The sequence below is a fragment of the Phyllopteryx taeniolatus genome, chromosome 3, assembly GCF_024500385.1.
Source record: "Phyllopteryx taeniolatus isolate TA_2022b chromosome 3, UOR_Ptae_1.2, whole genome shotgun sequence".
Lineage (NCBI taxonomy): Eukaryota > Metazoa > Chordata > Actinopteri > Syngnathiformes > Syngnathidae > Phyllopteryx > Phyllopteryx taeniolatus.
The window spans coordinates 6,589,845-6,609,084 of NC_084504.1; the positions used below are offsets into that span (position 1 = coordinate 6,589,845).

Genomic DNA, 19,240 nt, shown 5'->3' on the forward strand with positions numbered 1-19,240 from the left:
GATGTGGAGTGCCGAGCTGCCTCCTGAGAATTCCTGGCATAATAATTTAAATGATCAAATGATACAGAGGAGACTTGTTAGCTGAGAAGCAGCCTCCTAGTTGGCCCCATGGGCCCAGTGCTGCCGCGCATGCATTGCAAAATAGCTCCTCTATTGTGCTAAAGAATCCTGTTCAAACCCCCCCCCCCCCTTTCTCATTTTACACCCTTTTCAGGAGCATACTTTTTCAACACTTTGTTTAGGTGTATATTTGGCACTTAAGACTGTCACCTTTTCATGACAATCTGTCTTTTTGCTTATCATTTATAAACTTATGCTTTTAGCGTGATGGCCAGCTTGTACATTTTTTAAAGGCACGCTTGCGTGGAAAGTCCAAGAGTTACTTTGGAAACAAGTCTCAGTGGAATAGTCTGCTTCTGTTGAAACTAAAGAACACTAGTGCGTAAAACAGTGGAATTCTTTTTTTTTTGGGGGGGGGGGGCTCTAAGTTTCAAAATACCATGTGATTTGTTGTAGTTCTTCTTTTACCTTTTTGTTTGGGTGTGTTTTCACAGATCCAGGTCCTGTACTGGAGGCCTCTCACACCCTGGAGGAGAGGCTGCAGCAGCTTCAGACTTCAGCTCCCGACAGTGGGACCCTGGTACGGGAGATTAGCGGGCACTGGAAGAAACACTTGGAGTGCCTTGAAAAGACAGGTCAGACTAAAAGCATGCACAGTTGGGATTCATCTTTTCTGTTTTTATTCCAATCTGGTCCGTTATATCTCGTAAAGATCAGCTTATCCCAAAGGTGAATCATATTATATTTATTGAACAAAACAAACAGTGAAAGTTGCTTTGGCAAACCTTTTTACCTGTGGAAATGTTATTGTTATGTCAAAGTCAAAATTAACCTAATTAGTCAGATGCTCTCTAACCCTAAAATTATACTACACCTGTGGAGTCATTAAGTAGTCAACTGACTTTACACTGATCTGAATAGCTGACAATTATAATTTTTTGCTGATCGGCTTTGCCATAATTCGCCAATCCGATCAATGACTCCGCAAAAGACATTTACTCCGCGTCGCTGTCGTGTACAGTGTATTAGAATTTTTAGCCTTGTCAGGTGTCTTTTGACATATTACAGTAAATATCTGACCACCAATAAAGTTATTTAAAAAAAAAAAAACATGTCGGCATTGTGGGATAGACAACACGTCTGACACAGACAACACGTAATGCGTGGATCAGACTACAAGACCAATTTGGTCCTCCACGAATGCACTATGTCAGACTACTGCAATAAAATCTTGTATTCCGATACCACCGCATCCTGTTTTTTACGATCACTGGGCTTTGCCTTGTCAACTCAAACGTGACCGGATACACTCGTTACCACAGCCATGACAACAACAATGGTTAGTGCATGTATTGTGTTGGTCAAAAAAGAACAAAATGGGGGAAAACGTGTGGTGGTGGTGGTTACCGGTGCTCGGGAGAAGACATTCATTCAATGATTTGAGGTTTGAGGTATGTGCACATACTTTTACTACGATACGGCTCACAAGCAGCCAACAAAACGTTACGTAGCCTAGCAAGCTAGTGGTAGCACTAACGGTTGTACGTAAACATGCTGGCGTTATGTCAAATCATGCTCTAAAGTTTCGGTGTGTGTGAAGTAATTTAATTACAGTACATTAGCACCCATTATTTCTGTCATGTTGTAATGTTGGTTTGACCTGACTGATTAAAATACATGACCTGACAAGAGAATCTTTTTTTAAGATACTTGTTTTTTTTTTAACTCGCTGATCAGTAATCGGTGATTGGCCCCAAAGTCATGATTGTGTAAAGCCTATAGTCAACAATGTTACAGTGTTCATCCTTAAATCGCAGTTCATTGTTCACACCCCTGCAATTTTGCAGATTTTTAAGACATATTTTTTTATGGATTTTAATACTGTATTTACTTACTGTAATGCCCTTGTATGTATGAAAAGAGCAATAGTAGGAGACATGATCACACTCACGCAAGAGCTGCTGTTGGCCACAGTTCTTGACCAGACAGTCACACGCAGACTCGCTGATGTCACAAGCCACCCCACCAGGCCCCGCCTCTTAATGCACACAGACATTATAATACGTACAGTATTTTCAATACATACTTGCAGTATTTTTTGTGTACATGTATGCATACAAGCGGTCCGTGCGCTCCCTTAGAGATAGGGTGAGAAGCTCGGTGATCCAGGATGGGCTCAGATTAGAGTCGCTGATCCTCCGAGTACGAGAGGAGCCAAATGAGGTGACTCAGGCATTTAGTTAGGATGCCTCCCGTATGCCTCCCTGGTGACGTGTTCCGGGCACGTTCAACCGGGAGGAGGCCCCGGGGAAAACCCAGGACATGTTGAAGAGACTATGTCTCCCAGCTGGTTTGGGGCCGCTTTGGGATACGCCCCAGAAGAGCTGGACGAAGTGGCTAGGAAGATTGAGGTCTGGGCTTCCCTGCTTCGGCTGCTGCCCCTACGACCTGACCTCCGACAAGCTGAATAAAATGGATGGATGGATAAAATACGTGTTTTAAAAATGTAATTTAATGAGTTTCAATGTGTTCAAAATGTGTCCGAGGGGTGGTTTCTCAGTATCGCAGATTTTCACCTGTTGTGGGTGGGTCTCGAATGTATCCCGCCCAGCAATGAATGGGGCTGCACTGTATTGCTGAAGGGCTCATTCTCTTACTAAGAGTTAACACATAACTTTTAAAAGTAAAAAAAATAATAGGTCTATCTGGTGTGCAACAAAAATGTACAACAGAGTATAGGGCAGTTTATTGTCACAATGCGATTTGATTTTGATTATGTTGTGATTTGATTAGCTATTGATTTAAATGCTCATTTCAGTATGAAATACACAAATAAAGCACCTTTTGACACGTTTTAAAGATTTTCATCCCCATGTGAACATACAGTCCATTGTCTGTCACCACATTTATGAGCAATATAACATCTTGAAGAAATGTTAACTTGTTTGTGGATATGGAGTACACAAGTAAAACATGATAGTTCTGTATAAACATTGAAAAAGTAAAGCATGTAAACTTAAAATGTATTTCTTTCCTCTTGGAAATTGTGATAAACTTTAGAAATTCTGCTTTGCACAGCTTAAAAGACCTTACGTTTGTCTATTTCCTGTGTTCTGGAATTACACAATCCAAATTGACCCTAAACATCAGATTTAAAAATTGAAGGGAAATCACATGCATAGTGCCACCAACTGGCCAGGAGGTGAAAAGATTCAGAGGATTTGCTGAATCGATATTGAATTGGGGGGATAGAGGGAGGGGGGGGGGAGGAGTATTGTGATGCATCATCCATCCATTTTCAACACCGCTTATCCTGGTTAGGGTCACGGGGCGCTGGAGCTTACCCCAGCTGACTTCGGGCAAAAGGGGGACTACACCCTGAACTGGTCGCCAGTCAGTCGGAGGGCACTGTGATGCATCAATTAATTGATATTTTTACCTACCCCTAACAGTGTGTATTGAATTTTAACCCTTATTAAAAAAAAGTAATGATTATTATGATAATGATGAAAATAATAATCGCTCTAAAGCCTTGATTTATGAAAATTCCAAATAGCGGGCACTAAATTGCATGTTCACGTGAACAGATTGCGCTTGCTGTTGGTGGCCGTTTGTCAATTGGGAGGAAGTATTGTGATGCATCCATTAATCAATATTTTGACCTACCCCTAACAGTATGAATCAAATTCCCACTTATAATTTAAAATTACCAAAATTTTAACTCACCCTGAGTGCATGATAATTAGATGTACAGTGGGTACGGAAAGTATTCAGACCCCCTTAAATTTCTCACTCTTTGTTATATTGCAGCCATTTGCTAAAATCACTTAAGTAATTTTTTTCCCTCATGAATGTACACACAGCACCCTATATTATCAGGAAAAAAACTGAATTGTTGACATTTGCAGATTTATTAAAAAAGAAAAACTGAAATATCACACAGCCATAAGTATTCAGACCCTTTGCTGTGACACTCATATATTTAACTCAGGTGCTGTCCATTTCTTCTGATCATCCTTGAGATGGTTCTACACCTTCATTGGAGTCCAGCTGTGTTTGATTATACTGATTGGACTTGATTTGGAAAGCCACACACCTGTCTATATAAGACCTTACAGCTCACAGTGCATGTCAGAGCAAATGAGAATCATGAGGTCAAAGGAACTGCCTGAAGAGCTCAGAGACAGAATTGTGGCAATCTAGGAGATCGGAGAAAGTTCTAGAAAGTCAACCATTACTGCAGCCCTCCACCAGTCTGGACTTTATGGCAGAGTGGCCCGACGGAAGCCTCTCGTCATTGCAAGACACATGAAAGCCCCCATGAATTGTGCTAAAAAAAACAACACCACCCGAAGGTCTCCAAGATAGTGAGAAATAAGATTCTCTGGTCTGATGAGACCAAGATAGAACTTTTTGGCCTTAATTCTAAGCGGTATGTGTGGAGAAAACCAGGCACTGCTCATCACCTGTCCAATACAGTCCCAACGGTGAAGCATGGTGGTGGCAGCATCATGCTGTGGGGGTGTTTCTCAGCTGCAGGGACAGGATGACTGGTTGCAATCGAAGGAAAGATGAATGCGGCCAAGTAAAGGGATATCCTGAACGAAAACCTTCTCCAGAGTGCTCAGGACCTCAGACTGGCCCGAAAGTTCACCTTCCAACAAGACAATGACCCTAAGCACACAGCTAAAATAACGGAGTGGCTTCAGAACAACTCTGTGACTTTTCTTGACTGGCCCAGCCAGAGTCCTTACTTAAACCCAATTGAGCATCTCTGGAGAGACCTGAAAAATGGCTGTCCACCAACGTTCACCATCCAACCTGACAGAACTGGAGAGGATCTGCAAGGAGGAATGGCAGAGGATCCCCAAATCCAGGTGTGAAAAACTTGTTGCATCACTCTCAAAAAGACACATGGCTGTATTAGCTCAAAAGTGTGCTTTTACTAAATACTGAGCAAAGGGTCTGAATACTTATGGCTGTGTAATATTTCAGTTTTTCTTCTTTAATAAATCTGCAAAAAGTTCAACAATTCAGTTTGTTTTTCTGTCAATATGGGGTGCTGTGCGTACATTAATGAAGAAAAAAATGAACTTAAATTATTTTAGCAAATTGATGCAGTATAACAAAGAGTGAAAAATTTAAGGGGGTCTGAATACTTTCAGTACCCACTGTATCTGCCCATCCTGCATCACAGTGGGACAGCACACCCGAAAAAGTGCTCTGGGAGAGGCCAGCACCAATTGTCACAGTGTGCTGAAATAGATGGAAGAGAAGTAAATGTTATGGCATGACTCCTTCTTGTGACTGGTTACAAATCCGCCCTTAGATTCTCCAGAAGCTCCAAAATTACACTGTGAAATAGAGACTATATTTTGCTGTAGTTTGTATAAGTTTGTGGCATTTCAAAAATGGTTACAGTACATGAATGGAAAAATTCCGCTGTCTCTGTCGGCTATCATTTTGCGGTATTTAAAGATGCAAAGTCAGGTGGGGATGATAAATCATATTGTGCATGCTAAATTAATGTAATTGCATGTACTCCTCCCAGAATGCGCAAAATAAATTATGGAAATTGTGCTCATTTGGTCGACGCAATCCTGACTTAGTAGATCAACTTCCACATCTGTTTGCGTGAGCAATCAAGTTTGTGCCCGTTTTTGCATGTGTACACTTTTAGTAAATCAGGCCCTTTCTCTGCTTCTAGCACTATTAAATAGGATGCACTGTAGTTACACCTATGGTTACTCCTGTACACCTGGTTGTAAAAGGTACATTTAAAGTAACGTACGTTTAGTTCTGTTATCAGTGAATTATTTTGTTCATACCTGTATTCATCCTCACAGAACCCACAGACAACGGTTTTGCAGACATAGCAGAGACTGGAGACCCCTTTGAGTCGACCTCCCCAGTCCCCAATATGACCCCCAATAGCACGCCAGCTCCAGGAGCGCCAGGCTCTCCACAGGATCTCTACCAGGACCAACATGAGGGACAAGGGTGAGGACTACCAATGATCGATACAGTGTCTTTGATAAACACAAAATGTAGATGTCATTTAAAACATCCTGAAGGCTACCCATCAAAAATTAAGATTGTCAAGGGCAATCCTGTTTTGCAAGCTCATCTTCAACACATCATTGATTGCACAGTGGTCAGAAGTTTTTTCCTCACACACAGTGAAGAGTTGTTCTACGAGGGGCAAATTCCTGCCAAATTTCTACATTAAAAATCATTTCCATTGTTTCTTGCTTGTTTGTTGCACAATATTGCAGTATGTAGAGATGGTGAATTTGGGGTATTTCTTTGCTGTAAGCTGAAATCATCAAAATTTAAAAAAATCATGAAATATTTCACGCTGTGTGTGTGTAGTGCATCTCTATAATATGTTTCACTTTTTGAATTGAACTACCTGAATTAAGCTTCTGACACTGTTGTAATTAATTGAGATGTACCTGTAAGTCTTTTGAAGAAAGAGCTCTGCTACTGCAGATTGTTATGGAGAAGATGTGAAGGATTGTCCATGATGGAAAGAAGTTCACTCAGTTTTATCTGCTCCCTCAGTGACTCAAACGTTTCCATCTTCAGTTCAATGATGTCACCAGCCTTCTTAAGTGGTATGACTACTTTTTGCGTCCCTGGCACTGATACTGCTCCCCTAGCAGACAACAACAAATTAGATGGCAAATGCTACTACACACAGACAGAAGAGTTCCAACATTTTGCTGTACAAATTGAGGGATCTGAGCTTCCGTGGGAAATGGTCTGCACATTCCCTTCTTGTGCACAGCATCCATTTTGGTATTCCTTTCCAGTCTGTTGTTCAAGTTTATTCCCAAGTGCTTGTACTGCTGCGCCAACTCAATGTCCTCCCTCATGATGCTAATAGGCTGAGTGGTGCTTTTGGGCCTCAACTACTTTCTTAGTTTTGCTAGTAGTGAGGACAAGATGATTCCTGCTGCCCCAGTCCACAATGTTGTCCACCAGCTCTCTGTACTCCTCCTGTCTATCCTTAATATACAGTATGTGCAGTGTCATCTGAGAACCTCTGCAGAAGGCACGCTGCAGAGTTGTATTGGAAGTCAGAGGTGAACAAGATATGGAGACAAGATAGGTTCCCCAACATCACTAACCACGACGTCCAACAGGGTGCTGCCCCAGCACACAAACTGGGGCCTGTCTTAGTAGTTTAGGGGACGCTAAATGATGGCACACCCATCCGAAGCAGCTTCTCACTCAATAGAAAAGGTGTTGAATGTTATTGGAGGCACTGGAGAAGTCAAAGAACATGACTTTCACTTTAAGTATCTCCGCTACCATGCAGGTCTGAATGAGCATCAGATAGATGACAGCACTCTACAAATCAACATGGGGCTGGTAGGAAAACTGTAGAGATTCCAGAGCAGGTTTTACCTGTTGTCGTATGTGGGTCAGAACCAGTCTCTCCATTGACCTCATGACGTGACGTCAGTCCAACTGGTCCATAGTCGCTGAGACCAGATGAGGTGGTTTTCTTTGGTATTAATACTAGACAGGAGGTTTTCCATTGCCCCATTGGACCCTAGCACTGATTTGATGAGGTCCTGCGGCCTTGTTTCAGTTGAGTTTTTTCCAGTGGTCTTCTCCCCTGATGAGATGTCACTTTCATGTGAGAGTATTTTAATCTGGAGGAGGAGGAGGAGGGAGTCGGGGGAATTGTCATCAGGGCTGGTGGAAAATACGGTGGTTGCTGTGGAGACTGAGAAGGGGTCAGGTCAAGGTAAGGTGGGAAGGAACAGCAGCGGGTACAGAACTGTATCTGTTGAAAAAGCAGTTAAGCTCATTAGCCCTGTCCAGAGTGCCCCACTACCTTAGTGTTCAGGCCTGTAATCTGCCTCTTCCCTCGCTAGACTTCTTTGATGTTGTTTTGCTGGAGTCTAATCTCAAGTTTACGGTAATAAGAGTCCTTGGCCTCCCTCAGTCTCACCTTGAGTTGGTGCTATATCCTCTTCAACTCTGCCTTATCACCACATCTGAAGGTCTTCTTTAGTTCAGAAAGTCCTTCAAATCAATGGTGATCCAGGGTTTGTTGTTGGGGAAACAGCGCACACTCCTGGCTGAAATGATGACCCAGACGTTGATGTAGCCAGTGGTACAATATGCGAAGTCATCCATGTTGTCCCCATGTGGTTCACTGAGTACATCCAAGTCCGTGCACTCATAGCAGCCCTTCAGTACATCGCTAGCTTTCTGATTCCACCGAATAATGACGTTTGTGGTTACAGGAAGCCTTTGAACTACAGGAAGATACTGCAGTATTAAAAAGCACAGGGGTGTGGTGTGATTATCCAAGTGAGGGCAAGGGTGAAGCACTGTATACATGCCTGGTGTTTGCATACAGCAAATCCAAAGTTTTATTTTCTCTAGTTGTGCAGGGTAGATACTGGTGAAAAGTCCCTTCTTTGAGCATATCCAGAAGGTTTACCTTCTCCTGGTGCGTCATAACCTATGTGTAACAATATGAGGCTATAAAACATTTATATGGTTTCATAGTCATAACGACCCTCTAAGAGAAGCCGTAACTACATGGCCCACAACAAAAATGAGTCTGACAACCCTGTTCTATAGAATTATTGATCTACTCACGAATGGTGATTCGCGAATCATCGAGGGTTGACTTTAATGACATTTCAGATATATGCTCCTAATTCTGAAAAATCTTGCATGAGAAATTGTTACTTATTGTTAGTATTCTCAGTGAGGATGAGATCCACTTTTAGTAGAGAAATCTACTGTAAGTGCATCACATTAAATCAAATCAGAAATAAATTACCATAGTTGGTTTTTCAAAGATTCTCTTGAAATGTTTGAACATCACTTATACTTCCATTTGTCTGTGAAATTTGCACAATTTCGTCAGAGCTATGCTGGGATTAACATTTTACATGTCAAGGCATAAAGATGTGTACACTAGCTGAAGTGATACTGTGTACAACTGACATAGTTTCTTCTCTCAGGGAGGAGGAGAATGCCGGTGTTAGTTTGGCAGACAAACTGTCAGAGGCAGAGGAGAAAATCAAGGTTCTGCATTCATGTGAGTACTTGAAACACTGACACATACTTTAACTTTAATTACATCTTAAGAAACATGACTATTAGATATTTTGAGCACCAGAATAACTTAAAGTGTGTACCTCCTCATTAAAGCTAGTCACTTAAATAGACAGAAAATAGATTTGGGTGGTTTGCAATGATGTAGAATTACACTCCATCATATTATCTGTTTTAATGGTTTTTCTCTTTAATGTTGTTAAATGCAAAGTATTAAGGCCATTCTGAAGAGAAAAAGAAAGGGGGCGGGGAACTTGTAATGCATGAACTGATATTAAGTCTCTCATACGAATGATGGTATTGATATGCCATAACAATATTTCTTTGTGAAACTTGTACTGAAGTGTAATTTGGAGGATATTCTCGAGTCGTCATTGTAAAGCAGGAAAGGTTGAAGCATTTTGGCTGTCATAATAGTACATCTTTATTCTTGTGACTGATTACTTTTTCTCATGATGTCATAACTTTAATCTTGTACATTGGACCCCTGCTTTTCATGGCTGAAAGGGACTGAGTAAATAGCGAATTTTCGTGAATAATTCACATTCCCCTAAACGTTATTATAATTGGCTATAATAATAGTTTAAACACTAAATATACCATTAACTATGATCCCAAAACACTTTAATAGCATTTCAAAGGCTTGCAAACATCTTGAAGCATTGCTCTACCCTTAAGCATACAGTACAGTAAATATCTTACAGCTACGTACGGCCACATACATAATATACAGTATGCATACATCAACAATTCTTTACTGTAGCGTTGTGTCCGGTGTTAAAACAATGAACATTTGTCTGCACAGCAAAGCAGAAGTTAACTTTGATGGTGCCGACACTCCGTGGGGCAGCCTTTGCTGATAGGAAACTCTGCTGCTTTGTAGGCCGCTGGATCCACGGAGAGACGGCATGAACTGGCAGTCGTAGGTTAAGCGATGTTCCACTGAGCTGTTGTTACAGGTTCTACTGGTTTTGATGCTGTGTTTAGTTCTAGTTTGGCAAAACTATTTCGCGCCAAAGCACCCGCAGCAGACATGGCCGCCGCCATTTTAGTGATGTTCCCCTGAGCTGTCCTTACATCATGCACTTGTTTCAATGCTGTCCTAGTTTGGCGAAAATATTGTGACATGGGCGCCACCATCTATCCATCCTCTCTCACTGACTGTCAATCACAGATCTAACACAGCTGCTGTTAGATTTCTGATTGGATGAGCGGGTAGAAGTTGAGTGTGGATTTGGGTGTACTATAGGTGCAAGGGAGAAGGCTGAGCGGACAGCTCGTTTTTTAAAATTTTCTTTTATTTATTTATTTTTTTGGCATGGTTATGGCCGACAGTAACCATTAGCTGTCTCAATTAAAGGAGTTGTTCATCGACCAACATGAGTCCACTTTTTATCATCTTAAAAGATGTTACAATACAATAAATGGCATACATACTGTATTCAATATTTTGTCAAGAAAAAGTGCAATGTTACAGAAAATCACAAACAGGTATTTTTTTTCCTGCGAATAACCAAGAATAGGCTTAAAAAAATAAAAATAAATCGGTGAATAAGCGAATTCACAAATGCCGAACCACAAATATGTGAGGGTCGACTGTAATTCTATGTTTTCCTGGTAGTATTTTTTTTTTTTCTTTTCATACTGTGAAGTACTAAACCTCTCCTTAGACGATTATTGGTCAAAACATTAACTTTAGTTCACGTATTCACATGTGAACACTTTAAATTAATATGCACTTCTCACTATTTGCCTCTGAACAGCTTTGGATACTTCACAGACTGAGCTGCTCGACCTGCGGTGTAAATATAGCCAAGAGATGACAAACAAGTAAGAATCTGCTTCTGATTTGTCACCTACATCTGGAACCTCCTTTCATACAGCTCCCCCATACAAGACGGGGCCAACACACTGCCATTTTAGTGTCCCTCGTGACAGCAGGTTATTGAAGCAATTTAATTGTTGAAACAGTTCGACTTCATTTTGGCTAAATAAATTCATGTCGTGTGTAAAGCTGAGGAATGCCATTGTAACAGCGGTGCAAGAGAGTGACTCAGCTATTAAGGCAGGTCGATGAGAGAGCTCTGTGTTTGCCTTAGCATTTGGGCCTTGACAGCTCTCAAGAAGAATTGTTCCATTTAAAGATTGCTTCAGAAAACCGCTCCAATGTCCTGTTTGTTGAACGCTACGTATACACTGCATGCCTGAAAAGCATCTGAGCCTGTATGAAAGATGTCGAAAGACATTCAACGTGAACACTCTCTTGTTCAGGTTGTGCTCCAGAGCACAGTCAACCACTGCTAATGGCTTTCCTCCAAGGCTTAATCCATGGCACAATTGCACTGATGTTTCAAGACTCATTGCCATCTATTTTGTTGGACTGGATGATTTTTCATTATGGCATGCAGCAGGTAGTTGATAGTATTTTATGTGCATGGTCATAGTGCGGCTGTTATCCTGGTTCACATTCCTTTCAGATGACAGCAGCTCTACTGACCCACAGCAGCAGTTACCCTCCCATGACCCAGAGCCTCTGAACTCTGGCCCTGCCTCTATTTACTCTCACTGCCATTTTACTAAATGTATGTAGAAAAGACCATTTGTCTGCTCTGACTTGAGTAATTGAGCAGCTAATCAATACAAAACATTTTCTACACTGCACAAGTTCATTAAATGTGGAGCTTACACCTGTGTGCTGTCAGCTCAGCGCTATCTAACTTAGACTAATTCTTTGACCTAGACAAAACCATGACCGTCTGAAACCAGGGTTATGCCTCACAACACTGATTCTTAATGTATTGTATTTTTGGTGAATCCCACTAAATCCACATTGCAGTGTTGGTTTGTTGTACTTTTCTGATTCCTTTTCACTTAATAATTGCACTGAATGTCAGGCAGTTACAGGTCCTTAAAGGATAAAATCAAAGTCCTAATGCAAACATTCAGTTGGGAAGAGTTTAGGCTAAATAATAATAAAGAAATATTTTTTAAACAATTCTCTCTTTGGTTAGCAGGACCATCGTGTCAGACCATGAAACCTGGGTGCATATTCAATTCCCTCACAGGATCCTTACTATTAAGCCATCCTTATCTACCTTTTTTAAAATCAGGTCCCATGTTGCAAAAGAAATGGTTGAACTTCAAACAAACCTCATGAATAATCCTACTGAGCTTTTGCTTAAATTAGACTAATTATCAGACATATGGAAAGAAGTTGGAGGTTAAATTTTGTTGTATGTAACATGCAATTAAAATCTCTCTAATCACGTGAGTAGTAAATATAATAAAAGCATCCATTCATCATTTGATGCTGTAATAAAACAGTGGAATGTGGTCATGTTAAAAAGCCAAAAAGATAGATTTCCCTTACTTTAAGCAATATGTTTTTCCGGGCACCTGGTAAAATTTAGCAAGATAAGTGAATTTGGATAAGTGATTTCAAGATAGGCTTCATTAGTGTTAAAACAAAAACAAGGGCATTCACTATTTGTTCCTCTTAATCAAGTGCACAGTTTTGCATAGTCAACGTCATTCCGCATTGAATAAAATGTTTAGTATCAAAGGTTGGGCTAATTTCAGCGTGTTGCTGTATTGATGATATTCTTAACTGTCCGTGTGTGTGTGTGTGTGTGTGTTTGTGTGTTTGTTTTCCCCAGGGTAGAAGAAGTCAGCATCATCATGGTCAAACTTGAGAAGGCAAACCAGGTGAGTATTTCTCTTCCCTGATTGAGATGTTCCTTTGTTAGGGTAATCACTCCTGTAATCATGCCTTGGCTTTAATTAAGACACCCTCTGTCCTGTCCCCCCCTCCCCAAATCCTCCCCCCTTCCCCTGAGTGTGTGATTAGAGAGTGTAATCCTGAGCCCCCGTTGGTGGGCGCTCTGCAGTAGCATGGCTGCACTCAGCAGAAGAGACTGCAGAGCTCGATTGATGCCAGAGCTCTGAACACCAGGGTTCTTAGTTACTGTATTTCATTGCCTTGGTTTCCTGGTGATGCCTCCTTTAGTCTACTGCCTGGTATTCTCTCCCATGTCTTTACTCATTGTGTTCTCAAAATGAATCTGTAATTAGAAGGGTGTGACAAACCTGGTAAACACTTTTGGAAATAAAGTCAGCTGATTGAACAGCAGCGTTAGCAGAATAAACTAACAGTTAAACTGTACAGTAATTGCAGGTGGCTCGTCTCATTTTCCCCCCTTCATCATATCGTTATTATCCAGTTTCATTATATCTGTAACCAAGCCAAATGTTTTCACAGAGAGCAGAAATGGCCCAGGAAGAAGTGCAGAGGCTAAAGGAGCAGCTAGTCAGTGGGCCAAGTGCTTCTGAAGGGAGCTGTCAACTAGTACAGGGTACTAGTAAGGTAAGAATGTTTTATTCATCAGACAGTTTCTGACAAAGCACATAGTTTACTTCACTGTTAAAGAACCACTTGGGAGAACTGAACATCCGTCCATCCATTTTATGTTTCTGTACTTCTGTTCTGGTTTATTCTGTTCAGATGTAGGGGACAGAGCCCATCTTATTTAGAGCAAAAGTTGGACTACAGCCCGGACTGACCACCCATCAATCACTAGGCGATTATGAATGGAGTTTGATCCATTTGCACAAAAGTCAACTATTACACAACCAATGGCCTAATAAAATTGAACATATATCTCTTATTAAATGGTAACTGGACTGCACTTATATAGCGCTTTATCTACACTATCACAGTGCCCAAAGCGCTTTACAAAGCTTCACATTCACCCATTTACACACACCAATGGGTGACTGCTGCCATGCAAGGCGCTGCCAGGCCCGCTGGGAGCAAATTAGGGTTCAGTGTCTTGCCCAAGGATACTTCAACATGCGGACATTCGGTGCTGGGATTCGAACCAGCTACCCTTCGGTCACTGGATGACCCGCTCTACCTACTGAGCCACAGCCTACCTGATCTTAAAGGCAACACACAGTATGTTTTCATACATAGTTCTGTTGAGAAAACACCAAATCATTGCATTGTCCCAGTATATATATGCATATATTGTATGCACCAGAGGCAAATTTAATTATCGGTTAAAGTATGTTCGCCACTGCTAACGTCCAGTCCTCTGGCAAGTATTCACGGAGCTTCACTTTATCCACATTTTGTTATGTTACAGCCTTATTCCAAAAGGGAATCAACTCATGAACAAAGAAACCATGAAAACAGTTTTCAGATCTCTCCAGAAATGTTTAACTGGATTCAATTCTGGGCTCTGACTGGGCTACTCAAAGACAGATTTGTCCTGAAGCCACCCCTTGGAGCTTGGCTGTATGCTTAGGATTGTTGCCCTGCTGAAAGATTACCGTTGCCCCCATCTGAAGTAAAGAGCACTCTGGAGTGGGTTTTCATCCAGAATGTCTCTATACATTGCAGTGATGGTATTGGCCAGGTGATGAGAGGTCCCTGGATTCCTCCAAACATACGTCTGGCATTCATGCAAATTCAATATTTGTCTGATTAAACCAGACAATTGTTTTGTCTCATGGTCTGAGAGTCTTTCAGGTGCCTTTGGGAAAATTCCATGCTTGCTACAGTGTTCCTTTTTCAAGGAAATGGCTTCTGTCTGGCCACTTGACTGTACAGCTCAGATGGGTGTCCTTCTGGAGGTTCTCCTCTTTCTACAAGTTCTGACTGTGATGATTGAGTTCTTTGTCCTCTTGCTGACTAAGGCCCTTCAACCTTGCTCTCTATTTAGATGAGCTGCCAGCGCTAAGAAGAGTCCTGGTTGTTCTGGAATTCCCGCCATTCATGAATAATAGAGGGCACTGTCCTCATTGGGACTTTGGGAGCAGAAATGTTTCTGTACCCCTCTCAAGATCTGTGCCTCGAGACAATTATTTCTTGGAGGTCTGCAGACAGTTATTTTAAGTCGTAAAGCTTGGTTTGTGCTAAGACATGCCCTGTCAGCTGTGGGATTTACAATGAAGCTAGAAGGTCTAAACACCCATGTTCAAATGGCAGGTCTTTTTGATATAGAACATTAGACCAAGCTCCTTCAAATTATTTAAAAACATTTTCTACCATTGTTACCTATAACGTGTACGACTCAACTTAAAAAATGAAATCTGTTCAAGAGGGGAAGTAATAAGAAACAACTGAAATAATCTGGTTGCACAAGTGTGCACAGCCTCTAACTGTGGCTGTGGCTATGTTCAGAATTAACTAATGACATTCAAACTGATGCTAAGTGGGAGTCAGCACACACCTGCCACCATTTAAAGTGCATCTCATTAACCCCAAATAGAGTTCATGTGATGTTCTAGGATGCTTTTCCTGATGTTTTTTTTGTTGCTTTCTAGCAGAAGCCTGAAGGTTTTGTACTAACACTGACTGGTATTTGGAACTGTTCATAATTCCCTCGACCTCGCCCAGGGCCCCAGCTCCAGGTGACAAAAAACAGCCCCAAAGCATGATGCTACCACCACATTTCACCATGCTTTTATGTGACGACAGAAATTTCAGAAATAGCTTCCTAGAACATCTGAACTGTATTTGCGGTTAATCTAAGGGACTTTAAATGGTAGCAGGCATGTGCCAACTCCCATTGTACATGAGTTTCAATGTGATTGGTTAATTCTGAACACAAGCACATCCCCAGTTATGAGAGTGTGCATACTTGTGCAACCACATTATCTCAGTTGTTTATTACTTCTCCTCTTGAAAAGATTCATCTTTTTTTAATTGAGTTGTACAGGTTAAAAGTTACATTAATAGTGGTAAAGTTTTTAAATTATTTATCTTGGTCTCATTTTTTACATTACAAAAACCTGGCATTTAAACACGGGTGTTATCTCCACTGTATATGCAATGCAGTGCTCTGAAAAAATATTTGTCATATTCCGGATTTTTTGTTGTTGGATATTTATCACATTTAATGTTTCGGGCCATCAAGCCCATTTTAATATCTGACAAAGACAACCCAACTAAATGCAAAACACAGTTTATACCAGTGGTAGGAAAACTATGGCCCGCGGGCCACATCCGGCCCATTGATCATTTCAATCTGGCCCGCCAAAAATTGGTACAGAAACGCCCAAATCATATCAAAATCATGACTACATTTATTTGACATTATCATGTAAAGCCGAGTGGTTCCACCAGGTTGTGCAGTAATGTCCATTGCTTCCACCAGGTAGCACAGTAGGTACAGTGATACATTGACTTGACTTTGGCTATTCTGTTTTTACTCTGCTACTGCTCTAAACCCTTCTTCAACCATGAGTGGGCCAAAGAAAAGAAAAGTCAACAGTGAGTGCGGAGTGTTTAATATAGAATGGACTACTTAATACTTTTTCACTGAAGTCCGATCAAAGACTAATTTGTTTAATTTGTTAAGAAACCATTGCAGCTTTCACTTTTCTACCAAGCATGCTGATTATGATAACAGCCAATCAACGCAGGAACTGATGGCTACGTCTCAGCGGTTAAAATCAAGCTTGCATGCTCAGCAAAACAACTTTATCTGACAAACTGCCATCCAAGCTTCAGTCGCAAGACCCTGAAACAGCGCCACGGGAGCTGCAGATGTAACTGATTGATCTCCAATGTGATGGTGTCTTCAAAGAGAAGTTCAACTCTCAAACTGGATGGGTTTTATGCTTCATTAAGCGCAGACAAATTTCCCAAAATCCTGAAGATGGCACAGAGGATGCTGGTGGTGCTTGGCTCTACATATGTGTGCGGGCAAACGTTTAGTGCGATGAACACCAACAAAACATCCTACAGATCCCAGCTGGGTGATGAACACCTCAGATGTGTTCTGAGAATTGCCACAACAAAGCTAACACCAGACTTTGACTGGCAAAAACAGGTGATCAACAAAACAACACTGTTCCCATTAAAAGTAAATCTAAGTATTAACACTACAATGCCTTTAAAAAATATATATATTTTTGATATGTAAGAATCTTGTCCTGGCTTGGTGTGCATGTCAAATTTTAAAAGTCAATGTGGCCCCTGAGTCAAAACGTTTGCCCACCCCTGGTTTATACTGTAACTGATGATTTTGTTTGTTACGGGGGAAAGAAATCCTAGCCTATCTATCTCTATGTGAAAAGAAGATAGTCCCCACTTGTTAAATCATTAGTTAACTGTGATTAACCACAGTTTATGGAAACCTGAGATCAATTTCACTGGCCACACCTAGGCCTCATTGCTGACAGATTTATTCAATCAAGAAGTAATTTAATAATTGTACACAATTAAGACTAAATGAAGTAGGCTACACAATCTAAAACAAGAAACTGATCATGACATTATCCCAAAAAATTCAAGAACACAAGAAACAAACTGATCTGAAACAGGGTATAAAGCCATAAAGCCGGCCAACCACGGTCAGAACCATTATCCACAAATGGAGAAAACTGGGAACAGTCGTCAAACCTTCTCATGAGTGGTCGACCAACCAAAATTACAGAGTGCAAGATCAACTTATCCAGGAGGTCACAAAAGAACCCATGACGACTTGCAAACATTTTCAGGCCTCACTCGCCCGAGTTAGTGTTCATGACTCAACCATAGGAAAGACACTGGGCAAAAATGGCATCCATGGAAGTTCCAGGGCAAAAACCACTGCTGAAAAAAAGAACACAAAGGCTCATATTACATTTGCCAAGAAGCATCTTGATAATCTGCAAGATTTTGGATAACTATTCTGTGGACTGACAAGGCAAAAGTTCAACTTTTGGGAAGGTGTGGACTGTTACAAATCGCATAAAAATAACATGGCTTTTGATGAAAAGAGCATCATAATCTGAATGGTATGGGGCTGCTTTTTTACTTCAGGTCCTGGATGACTTGCTGTGATTAATGGAACAATTTCTGCTGTCTACCACAAAATCCTTTAGGCGAAGGTCTGGCTATCAGTTTGTGCCCTCAAACTCAAGTGCTCTGGGTTATGCAGAAGGGCATCGACCCGACGCAAAAATTAGAATATCATGGAAAAGTTAATTTATTTCCATAATTCTATTCAAAAAGTTAAACTTTCATAGATTATAGATTCAGGGCCCACAATTTAAACAATTTCATGTATTTATTTGTTAATTTTTATGTAATTTGGGCTTCCAGATCATAAAACCCACGAAATCAGGAATTCAAAAAATTTGAATACTGTGAAGAAATCAGCCCAAATTTTGCAGTCCATAAATGTTTTAAACTGAGTGTCACACGCTAATCATCTACTAAAGTCAAAGCACCTGCATGGGTTTCCCCAGGTGTCATTAAATTGCTTCAGTTTGGTTCAATTTCCTCAGTTGGGTTAAATATGGGAAAGACAGCAGACTTGAAAACTGGCCAGAAGACCATCATTTATACCCTCCATAGGATGGGTAAGCCACAAAAGTTCATAACTAAGCAGCCTGGCTGTTCACAGAGTGCTGTGTCCAAGTATATCAATGGAAAGTCTAGTGGAAGGACAAAATGTATTCTAATTTTTTAATTCCTAAATTTCAGAATCAGAATTAGAATCATCTTTATTTGCCAAGTATGTCCAAAAAACATTTGTCTCCGGTAGTTGGAGCTGCTCTAGTACGACAACAGACAGTCAATTGACAGAGAACACTTTTGAGACATAAAGACATTGACAAAAAACAGTCACTGAGCAATAAAGGGTTTTATGAGCTGGAAGACCATGTTATGTAAAAATAAACAAATAAATACTTGAAATTGTTTAAATTGTGGGCCCAGAATCTAGAATCTATGAAAGTTTAACTTTTTGAATGGAATTATGGAAAATAAACCTCCATCCATCCATTATCAACACCGCTTATCCTGGTTAGGGTCGCGGAACGCTGGAGCCTATCCCAGCTGACTTCGGGCGAAAGGCGGACTACACCCTGAACTGGTCGCCAATCAGTCGCAGGGCACATATAGACACGGACAACCATTCGCACTCACATTCACACCGTCACTGAGTGGGAATTGAACCCACGCTGCCCGCAGCAAAGTCAGGCGAGTGTACCACTACACCATCAGTGATCGGAAAAATAAACCTTTCCATGATATTAAAATTTTTGGGAAAACGTCTGTACTAGCAAGTCCAACTCTGAATGGCTAAAATACTTA

At 40.9% G+C, this 19,240-nt stretch overlaps 1 protein-coding gene across 6 annotated transcripts in view; it reads left to right on the forward strand.

Annotated features, from left to right (window-relative positions):
- The window catches only part of cux2b (cut-like homeobox 2b), a 117,408-nt gene that overhangs the window by 84,779 nt on the left and 13,389 nt on the right, over positions 1-19,240 (forward strand). For 4 of the 6 annotated variants that reach the window (XM_061766687.1, XM_061766690.1, XM_061766686.1 and 1 more), the window contains 6 exons: positions 555-695; positions 5,907-6,060; positions 9,057-9,133; positions 10,914-10,980; positions 12,807-12,855; positions 13,409-13,513. In XM_061766687.1, coding sequence (XP_061622671.1) covers positions 555-695; positions 5,907-6,060; positions 9,057-9,133; positions 10,914-10,980; positions 12,807-12,855; positions 13,409-13,513 — 593 coding nt within the window. Of the gene's footprint in view, positions 1-554; positions 696-5,906; positions 6,061-9,056; positions 9,134-10,913; positions 10,981-12,806; positions 12,856-13,408; positions 13,514-16,786; positions 16,989-19,240 lie in introns of those variants that run through there. The other 2 variants (XM_061766691.1, XM_061766692.1) reach the window with 2 other exon arrangements.